The sequence below is a fragment of the Dromiciops gliroides genome, chromosome 4 (assembly GCF_019393635.1).
Source record: "Dromiciops gliroides isolate mDroGli1 chromosome 4, mDroGli1.pri, whole genome shotgun sequence".
Taxonomy (NCBI): Eukaryota; Metazoa; Chordata; class Mammalia; order Microbiotheria; family Microbiotheriidae; genus Dromiciops; species Dromiciops gliroides.
The window spans coordinates 195,966,798-195,983,955 of NC_057864.1; the positions used below are offsets into that span (position 1 = coordinate 195,966,798).

Below are 17,158 nucleotides of genomic sequence, written 5' to 3' on the forward strand. Positions count from 1 at the left end.
AATGATGAAATGATTGAATTAAATGGGCTTAACGCCCTTCCAACTCTTACATTCTCTGCTTATAAGGTCCCTTGTTGCTGTGTTTTATATGCTGTAGTCTTTGTTGTTGTTCTTCCAATAGGATCAAGCAGCTCGAGACATGAAGAGACTTGAAGAAAAGGACAAGGAAAGAAAAAATGTGAAGTAAGTTGCTTTCCTCATTTCACAAAAGGTACATGAAATAAATACTGCAATATTGCAAAGCTCTTTTCCAAGCTCATTAACTACAACATCAGCAAAAAGGTTCTGGCTTGGCTTTAGTATCCTAAAGAGTGTCTTTATGTAGTGGAGGAGAGGCATTATGGTATAATAGAAAGAACATGAGCTTTGAAGTTAGAAGACTGGGGTTCAAACCCTGCCTCTTTCACAATCTTACTTTCCTTATCTGTAAAATGAGAGGATTGAACTAACTAACCTTTAGCATCCTTTTCTGCTCTAAATCTGTGATCCTATATCCAGAGCTTGGGTATCTGCAGAGTTTTTCAATTTTTCAGGGGCTAAAAATATTCAGTGGCAAAATAAAATAAAAAACATCGGGTAAGAAACAGTGGTCTTTCCACAATTACATGCTAGGTGACACAGTTGATAGCTCACCAGCCCTCAAGTCAGGAGGACCTGAGTTCAAATCCGGTCTCAGATGCTTACTAGCTATATGACCCTGGGCAAGTCACTTAACCTTATTTCCCTCAGTTACTCATCTGTAAAATGAACTGAAGAAGGAAATGGCAAACCACTGCAGTATCTTTGCCAAGAAAACCCCAAATGGGGTCACAAATAGTTAGACACTACTGAAACAACAGCAAAATGCTAGAAAAGTGTCATGTCCCAGATTTGGACTCAGAGCTCTTTTGTTTTAGCCCAGAATCTTTTTAAAAAATCATTCTTGCACTTCAGTACCATGTCAGTAGTTTATTTGCAGAATAATTAATGAATGATTATATTCACAAAATGCTGTATATTCTTCAGAACAAATGGCAGTTTTATTTTGACAGTGATATGTCTTAGCAGTCTTAGAACTTTAAATGCTTTCTTTTCTGGGAATTCTTACCATGTTTCATTCTGTACTTACACCTCCAAAAAGAGAGGGGAGTGGAGGGAAAGCCCCACATATATAGTCTTGCAAAGATTTTGGCCAGCAGGCATAACTGATACCCACCTGTAGTATTTCCTATCTTTTTGCCTAGTTTAGTTCTCAGTGCATCGGACCTTCATCAAAGCCATATGGAGATTTAGCCTTCTCTTGGCTGCTCTATGCTATTTGGTGTTGCTCCTTGTTAATATAGGAATTTGCCGATGATAAAGACAGGCAGGAAGAATGCCTAGAGAGGAAGGTGAGGAGCTGAGTAGTCATACTGTTTGTAGCTCCTGAGTGTTGGACTGAGATCATTAATACTTACCACCAAAGTGGAATGCTCCTTAGCATAATATGAATTGCTTCTTAGTGGTATCAAGCACTGAAATAATAAGGGAACTAAGAGAGTTTTAAACTTCTCTGTTCCCCATATTGACTAGTTTTGGCTGAAGACCTTTACTCAGCTTGACTTTAGTGGCTATTTAGCTTTACCAGGTTCTTTTCGTTTTACGAGCCAGAAATCTGGTGTATTAAGAAAGTTGTATTGTCATCAGAATATGCAAGGAAGTGTAAAAGCTTGATACCCTTGGAATTTACTAATGTCAGTAGGCTTTTATTTACATAAATTCTAGTTATATCTGCATGGGAAATCCTGATGACATTGCTGGGATGTGTTGCATGGGGCTGATAAAGCTAGATGCTTCCTCATGTTTCTCCAGAAAGTTTCGACTCTCCTTAAAACCTTGTCAGTAATATATGTTTCCAGGAATTCCAAGCCATCCTGTTAGAAAGAAGCGCATACTTTCTCAGTGAATATGCACGTAATAGTTTACAGTATTTTAATTGTTGCTTGTTACTGTTAGTGTCGAGTCTTCCAATACTGAATGGAACTCAACACTAAATCTGCTATAAGTTTGGAGCTGGGTATGTGGAACATTTGCAGGGAAGTTTGTTTCTCCGCTTGTTTTTCCAGGGGTATTCGAGATGACATTGAAGAGGAAGATGACCAAGTGAGTTCCTATGCAGTATTTTTATCTTTTATTTTTACCCCCCCAAAAGTCTAGACTAGGGATAAACCAGAGCTTAACTTCATTGAAATAAAGACTCAGCCATTCCTGACAGCAGAAAATAGTTTCACCTAACTTGCTACATTTCCTAATGTATAGCAAAGGAGTAATATAAAAATGTACATGACTTTCCACCATGTTGAATATGGAAACTGATGTAACATTTTTAAAGAAATAGTTTTTATGGTTTGAATATTTAAATCCAAAATTAGTCTCCATTTTGGTAAATCAAGATGTTAGATTTAACAGTGTAGTGTGGAATATATGTATGCTGCTACCAGTTTCTCACTAATGCCTTTTCTAGAGGGTCTGTTGTTTTCTTGTCTATCAAAATGGGTTGCTAACTATACATTGACTGTGCAGTGCTAGTTTTTCACTCCTCAGTTTTGGGATGGTGTGGAGGGAAGAGAAATGAGCAGTAACCTTTCCAGGTTTGTAGCATTTTTATTTTGGGACGGCTTCCAAACTTGGTATTGGTGGGATGGCAAAGCGTGTTTTACAACCTCAAGGACAATAGGTGTAGAACACATCTTAGGAAGCCATTTCTGAGTCATTATCTTCTTTCAGAAACCATGTTATTTTGTGGTACTAACTGAACATCATAGCTATTTTGCTCATTTCCCTTGATTGTCCTTCCTTTGGACTTTCAGACTATTGATATTAGAAGAATCATCACTAGTGAACATCTTGTCCTACATGATAAGTGTGTAAAGTGAGCGTCCATCTGATATACTTACTGTGTGCACAAATTACTGGAGCAAGAAAGTTTTCTTGTTCTCTCCTGTATTGGGGTGTGATTTTACTTTTGTGTTTTCCTGCAGGAAGCTTATTTTCGATACATGGCAGAAAACCCTACTGCTGGTATGGTTCAGGAAGAGGAAGAAGATAACCTGGAGTATGACAGTGATGGAAATCCCATTGCACCCTCCAAAAAAGTCATTGATCCCCTTCCTCCCATTGATCATTCAGAGGTATGACAGTGTTGCTTTTGAAGGTTTACTTTTCTTTAGGTAGATGCCTGGGCTTTTCTTATAATGGTGGCAGATCTGGGTCTCTCTCTATGTAGTCTGATAGCTGCAAAATTCCAGCGAGTATTTTTATTACACTTTCTCCATTAAGTTGCTGGGTCAGAAATTCCAGACTCTAGAATTTGTATTAATTAAGGTATTTGCTATTGATGATTTTTAGAGCAAATCTTTGTAAGCAAATTGTACTTGTCTGACAGAGTTAACAGTCGCTCTCAACTGAATAGGTGAAATATTGGTTCTCATATTGCTCCAGGTCCCTATATTAGTATTTCATAAAAGAGCTGGGGAAATAAGAAAATGTGCATTCACATCCACTTTGTAACTGTGAGCAAGTCATTTACCTTGGAGCTTAAGCATCTTCAGCTGTAAAATCTGGATCCTATACGAATGCCTTCTGCTAATGCTTCATTGTGACATGGGTGTGAACCCAGAGTTCTCAGAATCACATAATATACAATCTGGAAGCGATCTCGAGACCATCTAGTCCAGTGTGTACTTGATCAGTGACCCACCTTTAGGAGATCCTTACTAATTCTATCCTGGGGGTAGCTAGGTAGCGCAGTGGATAGAGCGCTGGCCCTGGAGTCAGGAGGACCTGAGTTCAAATCCGGCCTCAGACACTTAACACTTACTAGCTGTGTGACCCTAGGCAAGTCACTTAATCCCAATTGCCTCACACAAAAAAAAGAAAAAAGAAAAAAAAGAAAACAAACAAACAAAACTAATTCTATCCTGCTTGAAGATGTCTGATGAGGGGGAAATCCATTACTTCCCAAAGCAGCCCATTCCATTCTGGGATAGTTCTAATTGTTAAGAATATTTGCTTTATATTAAGCCTCAATCTGCTTCTTTTTGCTTCTACCAGTTGCCAAGTGGAACAACTTATGTACATGGCTATCATTCATCTGTTTAAGTCTATTCTTAAGACTAAACATTGCTTAGTTCCTTCACGTTTTATAGCATGTTCTCCATTCATTCCTCTTGCCTTTCTGGTTGCTTCCTTTGAGTTTAGCAGTGTATTTTGTTAAAAATATGGTATTCAAAATTGAACATAATATAATATTATTCTAAATGTGTCCTGTCAGGCAGAGTATATCAGAACCATTACCTCTCCCAAACTGGACATTTCTTCTTCTTCTTCTTCTTCTTCTCCTTCTCCTTCTCCTTCTCCTTCCTTCTCTTTCCTTCTTCTTCTTTCTTCTTCTTCCTTTCTTTTTTTTTTGACATATCTTTTAAAACTTTTTCTTAATTAAATTTTTTTCCCTCTCTTCTTCCATTGGAAAATAAAGAAAGACAAAAAATCATTGTAACAATATACAGTCAAAGGGGGTAGCTAGGTTGGTGCAGTGGATAGAGTACCAGCCCTGGAGTCAGGAATACCTGACTTCAGATCTGGCCTCAGACACTTAACACTTACTAGCTGTGTGACCCTGGGCAAGTCACTTAACCCCAATTGCCTCACTTTAAAAAAACAAAACAAAACAAAAAAACAATATACATGGGGGCAGCTAGGTGACGCAGTGGATAAAGCACCAGCCCTGGATTCAGGAGTTCCTGAGTTCAAATCCGGCCTCAGACACTTGACACTTACTGGCTGTGTGACCCTGGGCAAGTCACTTAACCCCCATTGCCCCGCAAAACAAAAAACAAAAAACAAAAAAACAATATACAGTCAAGTAAAACAAATTCCCACATTATCCCTGTCTAAAAATGTCTTGGGTTAGGAGGCAGTGAATTTTTAGCTACCAAAAGTCATGTAACCCAAGGGAAATAATATACTATCTGGAAGGTCTCACTAAACTGGAAAGGATTCAGATACAGGCTCAATAGGATGGTTCATTTTAGTAATAATTTTTTTGAGAAGACCATATCAGCTTATGAATATAAACTGGTCTCCTGAGATATATAGTTCTCTTAAGGTAAATGGCTTGCAGTTTATCGAAGAGATCCCCTACACTGATACAATCATAGATATGTTGAAGTAGCAAAGCATCAAGATTCTATTGTGACTTTTTCAGAAACCACACAGCTTTGTGTTGAAAATGTATTAAAAATTGCAAGATTATCTTGATTCTTGGATTCTAAGCTAACTTTGATAATTGGACCTGCAGATTGACTATCCACCATTTGAGAAAAATTTCTACAATGAGCATGAAGAGATAACCAGCCTCACTCCACAGCAGGTGATAGATCTCCGACATAAGCTCAATCTTCGGGTAAGAGAACCATTAAGTCTGCTGCTTGTGAATTGATGCTAATTAGGCAAAAATTTGACTAACCAAACAGAAAATAGTTGGAAATGAATTTTCTTATGCTTGCTCTTCTCATTTAGAATACTAATTTAATTCCTGAGGTGTCATGCATCTTGGTTTTACCGTCCATGAACATTAGTGCATAAGTAACTGAGTGAGAATGAACAAATTATTCAGCTTGTCTCCCTTATCCTATTTGACCAAACAAAGCACTGGCAATTTGAATCGGTCAAGTATAGAATTGCTTATTTCTGTACTGTGTGGTTTAGAAGCTATAATAGAAAAATAAGATGGGATCAATATTCTTGAAGAGTTTGCGCTCCATTTGGGGGGAATAAGCTTAATATTAGGATGACAGGTGTGTTAATTGATGCAAAAAAAAATTATGATTTTACTATAATTTCTTCTGTCTGCAAATGTACTGTTAATAATTATAAGCAGATATTACAATTTTACTTTAAAATAATTTTTAAAAAACCCAACAATTTTCATTCTACTTTTTTTTTCCTTATGGATTAAACAAATGTATACAGTGTATTAATTAGTGCAACTTAGTCCTTCAAGGTATTTTAGAATTAAGTTATATCATCACAGTGATAGTTTTTTAAAAGATGGGGAGAAAGGGGCTTAAAACCTTTGCAAAAATAATATATTGAATTATAAATGTGCATATATATATGATGTAACAATTTGAATAAATTTAAATTTTTCAGTTTTTCATACAAATAGAACAGATTTGGCTATGATTGAGACTGCATGATAACTACCGATGAAAGTCTATTGAATTGTAAATTAGTTGTCTTTAAGGTGTCAGTAAACTTGTCATTCTAATTTCTAGGTCTCTGGTGCTGCTCCACCCAGACCAGGAAGTAGTTTTGCTCACTTTGGATTTGATGAGCAACTTATGCATCAGATTCGGAAATCTGAGTACACACAGCCTACTCCCATTCAGTGTCAGGTGAGTAGTTAAAACATGAAAGAAAAGTAGATTGAGTGGAATGTCCATCTTAAAGCAAATATAAGCAATAAATAATGCTGTTTAGATCAGTTCAGAACAGTATAGTCCAGAATAGAAACTATATTAGCATGTCTTCGATGAGGTTCTATAGCTTTACCAACATAGAAACTAAAGCCAAAGAGTTGAGCCGTAATACCTTATATCTAGTGAACAACTTAGACAAAACTCCTACTAGTATAAAGGAAGCAGCATGGAGCGTACATACTATGTGGAATTTTTGGGAGATTGCTTAGATAATGCCACAGGTGCTGGATTTCACCATCTGTTTTACTTCATCACTGAAAAACAATTTCTTTTTCTCAGAGCTTTTTATATGTGAATCAGATAGTATTATCTATTAAAATTAAAAAGTTTCTCTATGACTTTATTTTCTGGTTATGGCAAGAAGAGAGATATGCTGGGAATAACCAGAGAGTTAATGAATCCTTATGACAAAGAATAAAAAAGGAGGCAGCTATGTGGCGCAGTGGATTCAGGAGTACCTGCGTTTAAATCCGGCCTCAGACACTTGACACTTGCTAGCTGTGTGACCCTGAGCAAGTCACTTAACCCTCATTTCCCCACCAAAAAAAAAAAAGAATAAAAAAGAAAGCTGGGGGGAAAGCAGTTAAGCAAGACTAACCAACATTCAGATCCATCAGTGTGTGTAAAGAAGGGAAGGAGGTGCACCCTTATGTCTCTTCTTTGGGGTCAAGCTTCAGCTTTACTAATACACAGTTTAGTTCCTATTTTTTGTTCTTTCCATTTAAATTCTTGTCATGATATACACTTTTTTCCTGGTTCTCTTTAGTTCACTTTTTTGTTTGTTTGTTTGTTTGTTTTTGCGGGGCAGTGGGGGTTAAGTGACTTGCCCAGGGTCACATAGCTAGTAAGTATCAAGTGTCTGAGGTCGGATTTGAACTCAGGTATACTCCTGAATCCAGGGCCGGTGCTTTATCTACTGCGCCACCTAGCTGCCCCTTTAGTTCATTTTAAATCAACTTGTTTAAAACTGCTTATGCTTCCTGTATTCCTCATAGTTACTGTTTCTTAAGGCAAAATATTATTCCATTCCATTGATTTACCATTATCTGTTCATCCATTTCTCCATCATTAGGCATCTACCATGTTGACAGGTTTTTGCCACTAGAAAAAGCGCCATTCTAAATGTGTCTTTTGGACTGTTGTCTTTGACCCTGGGGTAAATGTTGTCATTGGTATTTGTAGATTAAAGGGTTTGGATATTTCGGTCACTTGGGAGTCACATTAAGTATTTTTTTCATTCCTGCAAAATGAATCTGTTTATATTCTGGTAAGTATCTTAGTGACAAATAGGCATAAAGAAAATCTTCCTCTTTATTAATCTAAGGAGGAGGAGGATAAAGGAATTTTAGCCTATAGTTTGTCCCAGACTGTTCTCTTTTGATTCATCATGGAGGTATGACAACTGATCCATTACTAGGTCTCCTTAAACAGAGCTATGGAATTGATGTGTCTTTTCAGGGTGTTCCAGTGGCGCTCAGTGGGAGAGACATGATTGGCATTGCCAAAACAGGCAGTGGTAAAACTGCAGCCTTTATCTGGCCCATGCTGATTCACATCATGGATCAGAAGGAATTGGATCCAGGGGATGGGCCCATCGCAGTGATTGTGTGCCCTACCAGGGAGCTGTGTCAGCAGGTAAGGAAGGTGCATTGTAGAAGACTAGCCTCTGATATAGAGGGGCCTGAAAGATTTAGAAGAGTTAATTTCCACCGATGGCCTAAGATTATCGTCCGTTTTCGTTTTAATTTTATCAGACTCTTCCTAAGAAACATCATTGTGAGAATTGGTTGCAATTTTTTTCTTTCATTCATTTCTTCAAAATCAAATTTTATAATCAATAAAAATTTAGTGTCATGGTCAAGATAAATGAGAAAGCTTCACTTGTGTGTGTGTGTGTGCTGCACGCGCGTGCGTGCGAAAGCTTCACTTTTTTTTTTAAGGGAGGAAATTGGGGTTAAGTGACTTGCCCAGGGTCACACAGCTAGTAATTGCCAAGTGTTTGAGGCTGGATTTGAACTCAGGTCCTCCTGAATCCAAGGCCAGTGCTTTATCTACTGTGCCACCTAGCTGCCCCGAAAGCTTCACTTGTAACATGAAATTTTAGATAACCTGTCAAGTAATGTGCTTTTTTTTTTTTTAAGTGAGGCAATTGAGGTTAAGTGACTTGCCCAGGGTCACACAGCTAGTAAGTGTTACGTGTCTGAAGCCGGATTTGAACTCAGGTACTCCTGACTCTAGGGCTGGTGCTCTATCCACTGTACCACCTAGCTGCCCCAAGTAATATGCTTTTTTTTTTTTTTTTTTTGGGCGGGGCAATGGGGGTTAAGTGACTTGCCCAGGGTCACACAGCTAGTAAGTGTCAAGTGTCCGAGGCTGGATTTGAACTCAGGTACTCCTGAATCCAGGGCTGGTGCTTTATCCACTGTGCTATCTAGCCGCCCCCCAAGTAATATGCTTTTAATCCAAGGCTGGTTGTCAGTTTACATTTCAGGTAAATTCACATTAAGTTGCAAATTTTAAATAAATGCCATCACAAGTGGCAAGGAAAGAGTACTGAACTTGGAGTCAGTAGAGACCTGAGTTTCTGACAGTTGCTAATTATGTGACCACAGGCACATCTTTATCTTCCTGAGCTTCAGTCTCCTCATTTGTACAATGAGGATGATACGTGTTGTGCTACCTGATGAAGTTGTGTATCAAACAAGGAAATGTATATAAACTTTAAAATGCTGTGTAATTGTCAGCTCTTATTTTCACACTAAAAATTTATTTTAAAATACTTTTTTGTATTTTTCTGACTTTCTGAATAAGAGTTTTTTCTTTATGGTGAGAAGTACTAATTTCTGAGTTTTTACCAATATGTCATTAACAGATCCATGCAGAATGCAAGCGGTTTGGGAAAGCGTACAACCTTCGATCTGTGGCCGTGTATGGAGGTGGTAGCATGTGGGAGCAGGCCAAAGCCCTTCAAGAAGGGGCTGAGATTGTTGTCTGTACCCCAGTGAGTATGGCTCAACTTCTTGGTTGTTAGACATTGTTCCATCTCAGTCAATGTGCCAGTGTACTAAGTGCTAGGAATATAAAGAAAGGCAAAAACAGAGCCCCCAGGAGTGTATTCTAATGTGGAAGTAAACATGTAAATACCTCGATACACACAAAATAGAGACAGAGTATGTAATGGTTATCTGAATGGAGAAAGCATCCGTAACGTGGAGGACACTTCAAGGAAGCCAGGGGATAAAGGTGAGGAGGAAGAACATTCCAGGCATGAGGGACAGCCAAAGGCACAGAGACCAGAGATGGAATGTCATATGTTTAGGTAAAAGTAAGCTAGAATAACTGAATCCTAGAGTTGGTAAAGGAGAGGAAGGTGTAAGAAGGTAGGAAAGGGCTAGGTTTTGTAAGACTTTAAATCAAGACAGGAATTTGTATTTGGTCCTGGGGGTAATAGGGAGCTACTAGAGTTCCTTGAACAGGAGGGTGACATGATCAGATCTAAGCTTTAGAAAAAAAAAATAACCTTATTAGCTGATGGTTGGAATGGTGAGAGACCTAATGTGGGACAATCAGTTAGAAAGCTTTTGCAGTTATCCAGACATGAGATGATGAAGTTCTGTACCAGGAGTGGTGTGTGCCAGATGTGTCATGAGGATAAATGGTGAGTGAAAGTGAGGAAGCAGAGGACAGCACCAGGGTTTGTGAGTCTGGGTGACTTGGGGGGGGTGAGAATCAGAGCCACCACCCTGAGGAAAAAGCGTGTGATTAGCATCTGAACAGTTACATCTCTTCTTGGAAACACCCATAAGTCATGTCAATCACTGTTACCAGCCAGTTAGCTTGGAGCTGTGTATGAGAACAGCCCTATTTCCCATTTCACAGGGGGCTTCTGGGAGAAGCCGCTGAGGATCTTCCTTTTGGTTCGGGAACTAACTGGCTGGTGGTGGCAGACACTCTCTTAGATAGCTAGGTGAAGGTGGCTTTTCCTCTCTCTCTCTTTGCTAACCCCTAATATTCTTTAATAAATACTTAATGCCCAAAGACTGGTTGGTGCTAAAGCTTCTAATTTAAGGTAACCACACCTTAGATTTTAAGCTTGGGAAGGAACTGAGAGGTGGAGTGAGTGGAAGTCATGATGAAGACAGAACAAGCTGAGAGGTGGTAAGGCAGAAGGAGAGATGGAATTCATGAACGTGGAAGTGAGAATGATGGCAAGGTTAAGGATTTGACTATCTGTGAAACTTGAGGTGGAGTAGATTGTGAAGCTGGAATATTGGAGTGAACATAAGTGCACATCAAAGTCCCCTTAATATGAGAGCAGTAGAAGGGAAGGAGAAACTATAAACTGGGCCTGAACTCATTTAAGAAGGAAGGAAGGAATAAGAATGTCCTAGAGTTAAGATATATGATGACCACCAGCATATAGATTTGGTGGTAAATTGGATTAGTAAACTCAGAGGAAGGACAGGTTGTTTAGTTAAGGTGCTCACGGGTAGGTGTGGATTTGGAAATGTAAAGAATTAATTGTTATTTGAGGTTTTTATGCCTTGGGTGTGCACTGGCCTGGGGCTCAGCAAACCGCACCCACTGGTTGTAGCCATTGCCATGCTGCTGGCACCTCATATCATCACCACTCCCTACATGGGCCTGGCAAAATTATGATTGGAAGCCTGGTGAGGGCAGTCATGTGACTGTCAGAGTGGCCATCCAATTGGCTGGGAGCTGTGGGGTTTCTGGGATTGGGGGAGGAGATTTAGCCATTCTAGCTGGAAGCTGGAAGGCGACAGGAGCTCTGCTGTGTATTCTCAGCTAATTCCTGGGCAGTGGTATTTCTTCAGGTTGTATAATTTCCCTTTCCCCATTTTATTTTCTTTCCCTTGATCCTACTGATCCTGTGTGTGTGTGTGTATGTGTGTTTTAAGTTCTTTCTTGTTAAAATAAATCCTATTCTGCTTTGAGGGAGGCTGCCGGTCACCTTCCTTGCCCCAATATTGTGGCAAGCCGCTTAGCTAACACTCCTCAATTAAAAATTGGTCCCCACAGAAATGGGGAGCAAAGAGTATTCCAGTCTCTTCTCAGTGAGTTGTGGGGGTGGGATATGAGAGAAAAGTGTAGCCAGTCTTGGAAAGGATGGCAAAGAAATTGGTATTGTCGGGAAGATGAAAGGAGTGAGAGAGAGAGAGAGAAGGCTTCTTAGAGCATAGTCTGTTGCAAAATCAGGGTTGGAAATCTCTAAAATAAACTCTGCATTAAATAAAGCTATAGCAGAAGTCACTGTTCTTTCTAGCTATTTCCAGGAGGCTTTCCTTTGCTGTGTTAGGAAATTGGGCATTGGTAACTGAAAGAGTCATGACCTGAAAGATGAATCAGAACTGGCTGGGAGAATGGTCTCTAAAATTTGGAACCCCTAAAAAAAGGGGGGGGCCTTTGAATTGCAGCATTTCACACCTTTTGGTGAAAATAGGTTTGGTTATCTTTGCAGAGAAATTAAAGTTAATGGAAGGAAATGACCTAACTGAGTCTCCACAAGTTTTTAAATTGTTCTTTGTCTGGAACAAGAGTCATTGTTATGATTTGAGCATCATTGCCTTGGAACTATACTTTGTGAATGTTGATGCTATCACATTGCTAATTAGATAACATCCTAAAGCAGATCTTTGTAAGTCCACAACCTTTCTGTGTGTCTCAAAGGGTCGGCTAATTGATCACGTGAAGAAGAAAGCTACAAATCTCCAAAGAGTCTCTTACCTTGTGTTTGATGAAGCTGATCGAATGTTCGACATGGGTTTTGGTATGTGTTGAACACTAGTTCTTCCTCTCTCTACCCTTAAGAGATTCACCTTTTTCTGTCTCACCAGTGTTTCTTAATAAGTCTACTTGAAAATGGACAAATCCTTTGTTTGTGTGTGTGTGGGGGGGGGGGGGGTGTCTGTGCCTGTGTGTCATGCTCACTTGCTTTTTACATGAGCATGCACTGCATACATGGAAAGTGGTAGTTGGTCTCTGCAGACTTGTGTATGGCATTAGCTATTTGCAGTAGTTTACTATCAAGAAACATTTTTTTGGAGGAGTATGCCTTGTTGAAGTCATGGGAGATTGAAAATAGCCTATCATATGTAGAAGATTATTCTCTTTTCTCCCATTGGGCTTTATTTATACTGGGACATCTTTTTGGACTGTGATCAGAACATTACTGTGCAATATTTCACTCCAGCCATTTCAAGTCCTTTCTTTTGCTGTTCTCCTTGACATAGCCACTTGGCTGGGGACCCTTGTAGCTGACTTAAGCTAAAGCTATGTCCTTTCTAACTAGGTAGAGGGAGATTGCTGAATTTGGCACCCCCCGCTAAGTAGTGAAGCTACAGGACTACAAAATGTAATCTTTGAGGGCAGAAAATTTCTCTTTTGTGACTTCCGTGTCTAGTATTTTGCTTGACATTTAGTGGATACTTAATAAATCCTTGTTAATTATCTTCCTTGATTCATTCTCCATGAGCGAAGCTTTTATTAGACTGACTGTTTTACTCTCCAGATGTTAAACTTTTGTATCAGATAAATGTTCTGACTTGTTTTTTTTTCTTCCAGAGTATCAGGTGCGATCCATAGCCAGTCATGTCCGTCCTGATAGACAGAGTATGTATAAAACTGTTTTAAGCAACTTGTTTAGATGCCATCTTAATGTCCTATGATGAAGGCACATTTTATTTTTTGACACAAAGCACCTACTGTCCATAAGCTACGGTATTTGAGGAAAATGCATTTGCGAGGTAATATGAAATCTCTAGGAAAAATATGAAGAATATACAAATGGAAGAAGCAATTACTTTCTTGAAGCTGTTTCTAAATTTTGATACCCATGCCATTTCTAGGTCAAGTTAAGTTGATTTGAATGAATGCCTAAGACATGTCGATTTTGATTGGCTTAATCAAATTATTGGAAAGATACTATATAAGGACAGCCTCAGTGCCTTCTGTAGAATTTTATGACAATGTAAAGACAGAAGAAACACATGAACATTTTTCTTAGGATGTGTGCTGATTTTATTTGTAATAGATTGAAACCAGGGTGAGAGGAGCAGAGAACTGTATTTGAGAGGAGTTAGAAGCAAGTCTTTCCTCTTAACTTTTAATAGGCACTTGGTTGTAAACAGAAGAGATGCTCTCTCCAGTCTAATAGAATCCACTTCTCTTTTAGCTCTTTTATTTAGTGCAACTTTCCGGAAAAAGATTGAAAAACTGGCCCGAGACATCCTGATTGACCCTATCCGAGTGGTGCAGGGCGACATTGGAGAGGTAATTTTGGAACAGGGCTGGAGAAAGCAGAAATGTATTTTTTTTCTGGAAGTGAAGTTTAAAATCTGGACTTGCTCTGTCTGACTGCCTGGGACTGAAACAATAATGAGCCGATACTTAGAGGAGGAACTTTACATTTCTTGCCTACAGTTGTGCCATGTATTGGGAATATAGAACCATTTAATCTAAAGAGATGGTGGATAAGCTTTTTGAGGTTCCTGGGAATACTTAACTGTTTGTATTATCCAGAAATGGTTGTGTCTGGTCAGCCCATGAAATCATATGTACCAATGTTAGAAGGTATGAAGAGGGGCAGCTAGGTGGCGCAGTGGATAAAGCACTGGCCCTGGATTCAGGAGGACCTGAGTTCAAAGCCGGCCTCAGACACTTGACACTTACTAGCTGTGTGATCCTGGGCAAGTCACTTAACCCCTCATTGCCCCACCAAGAAAAATAAATAAAACTAAAAAAAAAAAAAAAGAGGTGGAGATGTGGAGGGGAAAAATTCTGGGCATCAGGAACAGGGCAAAGGGAACTAACAGCATCATCTGTGAGAAACTCTGCATATGTCAGCATCACTGGATCACATTGTGTTTTGGGTTTGGGGGTGTGTAAGAAGACTTGGAGAGATCGGAAGGGGCCAAGTCCTGAGTTAATTAAAATGTCATTTATATTTGATTCTAGAGGTAATAGGCATTGAACTTTATTGAGCAGATGGTGTGACATAGTCAGACCTGCTGTTTAGGAAAATCATTTCAGCAGCTATGTAGAGGAAGGATTGGATGGACAGAGGCGAGGGGTGGGGGACAGGGAATCAGAGTCTAAGTGACTTGCCCATAGTCACACTAGTAAATATCAGAGGCCAAATGTGAACCACAGGCTTAGTTTTAGGTCTGGTACTCTAACCACTATGCCTTTCAGATTTTCATGTAATCTAATTAGGTTACCAAAAAGAAAGAAGATAATCGTCCAACAAGTTTTTAGAATCTAATAAGGGATACCCTACATACATGTATGAAAAATATGTTTGTGCAAATCAAGTACATGTAAATTAGTGTAGTGTAGTCCTGGCACAGGAACTCTGCAGGGACAAAGAACAAAACCTTTTCTCAGGGGAGAGAACTTCCTGGAAAGGGTGAATTCCTGGAAAGAGTGAAAGCACCTTAAAAATTTGGGAAAGGGAGGGACAGCTAGGTGGTGCAGTGGATAAAGCACCGGCCCTGGATTCATGAGGACCTGAGTTCAAATCAGCCTCAGACTCTTGACACTTGCTAGCTGTGTGACCCTGGGCAAGTCACTTAACCCTCATTGCCCCACCAAAAAAAAAAAACCAAAAACCAAAACAAAAATTTGGGAAAGGTACACAGTGGGGGGAAAGACAGTTGAGATTGTCTGTAGCTTTGCAATTAATGAGAATGTTGAAACTCCCAGGCTTCATTTTGAAAATGTAATATTCAATCTACTTTTAATCCATTTTGACTTCAGTGTTACAGCTTTTTCTGTTTTGTTCCTTTCCTTAGGCAAATGAAGATGTAACCCAGATTGTAGAAATTCTTCACTCTGGACCCAGTAAATGGAACTGGCTCACTCGGCGTCTGGTAGAATTCACTTCTTCAGGAAGTGTCCTCTTGTTTGTAACTAAGAAAGCCAATGCTGATGAACTAGCTAACAACCTCAGGCAGGAAGGACACAATCTGGGGCTGCTCCATGGGGATATGGATCAGAGTGAAAGGAACAAGGTCATTTCTGATTTTAAGAAAAAGGGCATTCCAGTTCTTGTGGCTACAGATGTTGCAGGTATGGTAAAGTAATGATTTCCCCCATAAATTTGGAAACTTAGATGCCGTAAGGAAATTCTGTCCTATTTAGCTAAAACTAACACTTGAGGAGCATGACAGATGGATTATGGGTTGAGCCCTGTTAGCCCTTGTCCCCTGGAGTCTTGAGCTCCACATTATAATGTACTGTTTGCTTCTGACTTCTAAAATAGAGGCCCTAATGGCTGGAAGGTACTTTGAGAAACACTTAGTGAAACGCTGTGTCTGTACAAAGTGCCCTTGTTGAGTCTCTAGTGATACTATTAGATAGGTTTTTATCTTTGCCTTTTGAAGCCTGAAAGTTTTTTTTAACACATTTACTTTAAAATAGATCTATAAAAAACCTCTTTAATCTTGTATTTTCTCTCTTGAGAGGAGAAGAGCTTCACAAACCTCTGCATTTATCTGCACATATTAAGTCTCTCTTGCATACGGTGGACATAAATGTTTAGTGCACTCTATCCATGTGGTCCAGGCATCCTTTGTCAAGATAAAAGTTGAGCAAGAGTCCTTGTATCACAGACATTGAGTGGGGGTAGTGAGGAGGTGGAACCCTATGTCTCCAAAATAAAAATGTCTATATTAGTATGCCTGTCTCCTCCAAATTATATAGAAGTTGGCAAGAGAGGGTTTTTGTGAAATGAAATCATTGTAGCCAAATTTCTGGTCTTTGACTCCAAATTAAAACTAGGAGACTTGGGGGTTTGTGTATTTCAGCCCGTGGTTTGGACATTCCTTCAATTAAGACTGTTATCAACTATGACGTGGCTCGAGACATCGACACCCATACACACAGAATAGGTCGGACCGGTCGAGCAGGCGAAAAGGGTGTGGCTTATACACTCTTGACTCCCAAGGACAGCAATTTTGCTGGTGACCTTGTCAGGAACATGGAAGGGGCCAATCAACACGTTACTAAGGAGCTTCTGGATCTAGCAATGCAGGTGAAGAACTACACCCACTTCAGAGCTCTTCTGCTTCACTGATATTAATCTTAATGGAGTTTAATAGAGCAAAGTTCAGTCATGGTCTGTCTCCATTTAACCTGATGCAAATGCATTAGTTGAGCAGAAAACCTAACGAGAAAGAAATTGACTCCTGAGGAAAATGCTTATGAAATTAGAATGTTTTACAGGTTATGGTGGACCTTGGCTATAATCTGATCCAGCTTCTCTTAATTTACTATAAGAAATCGCCCTTTTGTTCTGAAGGCAGGAATAAATTCTAATACTAGGCTTGCCTATACCATTTTTTTTTAATACATGGAGTTGTTGGAAGATGCTTCCTGTCTGGGGACTCTGTCTTTAAGGTCAACTCTTTCAAGCTGTCCCTAAGCAGCTTTTCTTCTTCTACTGTAGAACCGACAGGTTCTCTAAAAATTCCCAGATTTTTCCACTGTGGTTCCCAGGGGAGAGGTGGAAAGAGATGGTGGATAGAATGGGCACTTGCTTGAATTAATATTTTATTTAAAACAAAATATCGAATAAATCCACGCGCCCTGGGAAGGGTGTGGTAGCCAGGCAGGCCATGCCTAGGTGCCTGCAGGCCTTC

At 39.5% G+C, this 17,158-nt stretch overlaps 1 protein-coding gene across 1 annotated transcript in view; it reads left to right on the forward strand.

Annotated features, from left to right (window-relative positions):
• The window catches only part of DDX42 (DEAD-box helicase 42), a 45,768-nt gene that overhangs the window by 22,484 nt on the left and 6,126 nt on the right, over positions 1-17,158 (forward strand). The window contains exons 4-15 of the mRNA XM_044001124.1: positions 122-183; positions 2,085-2,121; positions 3,000-3,149; positions 5,318-5,422; positions 6,297-6,416; positions 7,959-8,135; positions 9,373-9,501; positions 12,189-12,288; positions 13,083-13,130; positions 13,693-13,790; positions 15,311-15,587; positions 16,325-16,551. Coding sequence (XP_043857059.1) covers positions 122-183; positions 2,085-2,121; positions 3,000-3,149; positions 5,318-5,422; positions 6,297-6,416; positions 7,959-8,135; positions 9,373-9,501; positions 12,189-12,288; positions 13,083-13,130; positions 13,693-13,790; positions 15,311-15,587; positions 16,325-16,551 — 1,530 coding nt within the window. The remainder of the gene's footprint in view (positions 1-121; positions 184-2,084; positions 2,122-2,999; positions 3,150-5,317; positions 5,423-6,296; positions 6,417-7,958; positions 8,136-9,372; positions 9,502-12,188; positions 12,289-13,082; positions 13,131-13,692; positions 13,791-15,310; positions 15,588-16,324; positions 16,552-17,158) is intronic.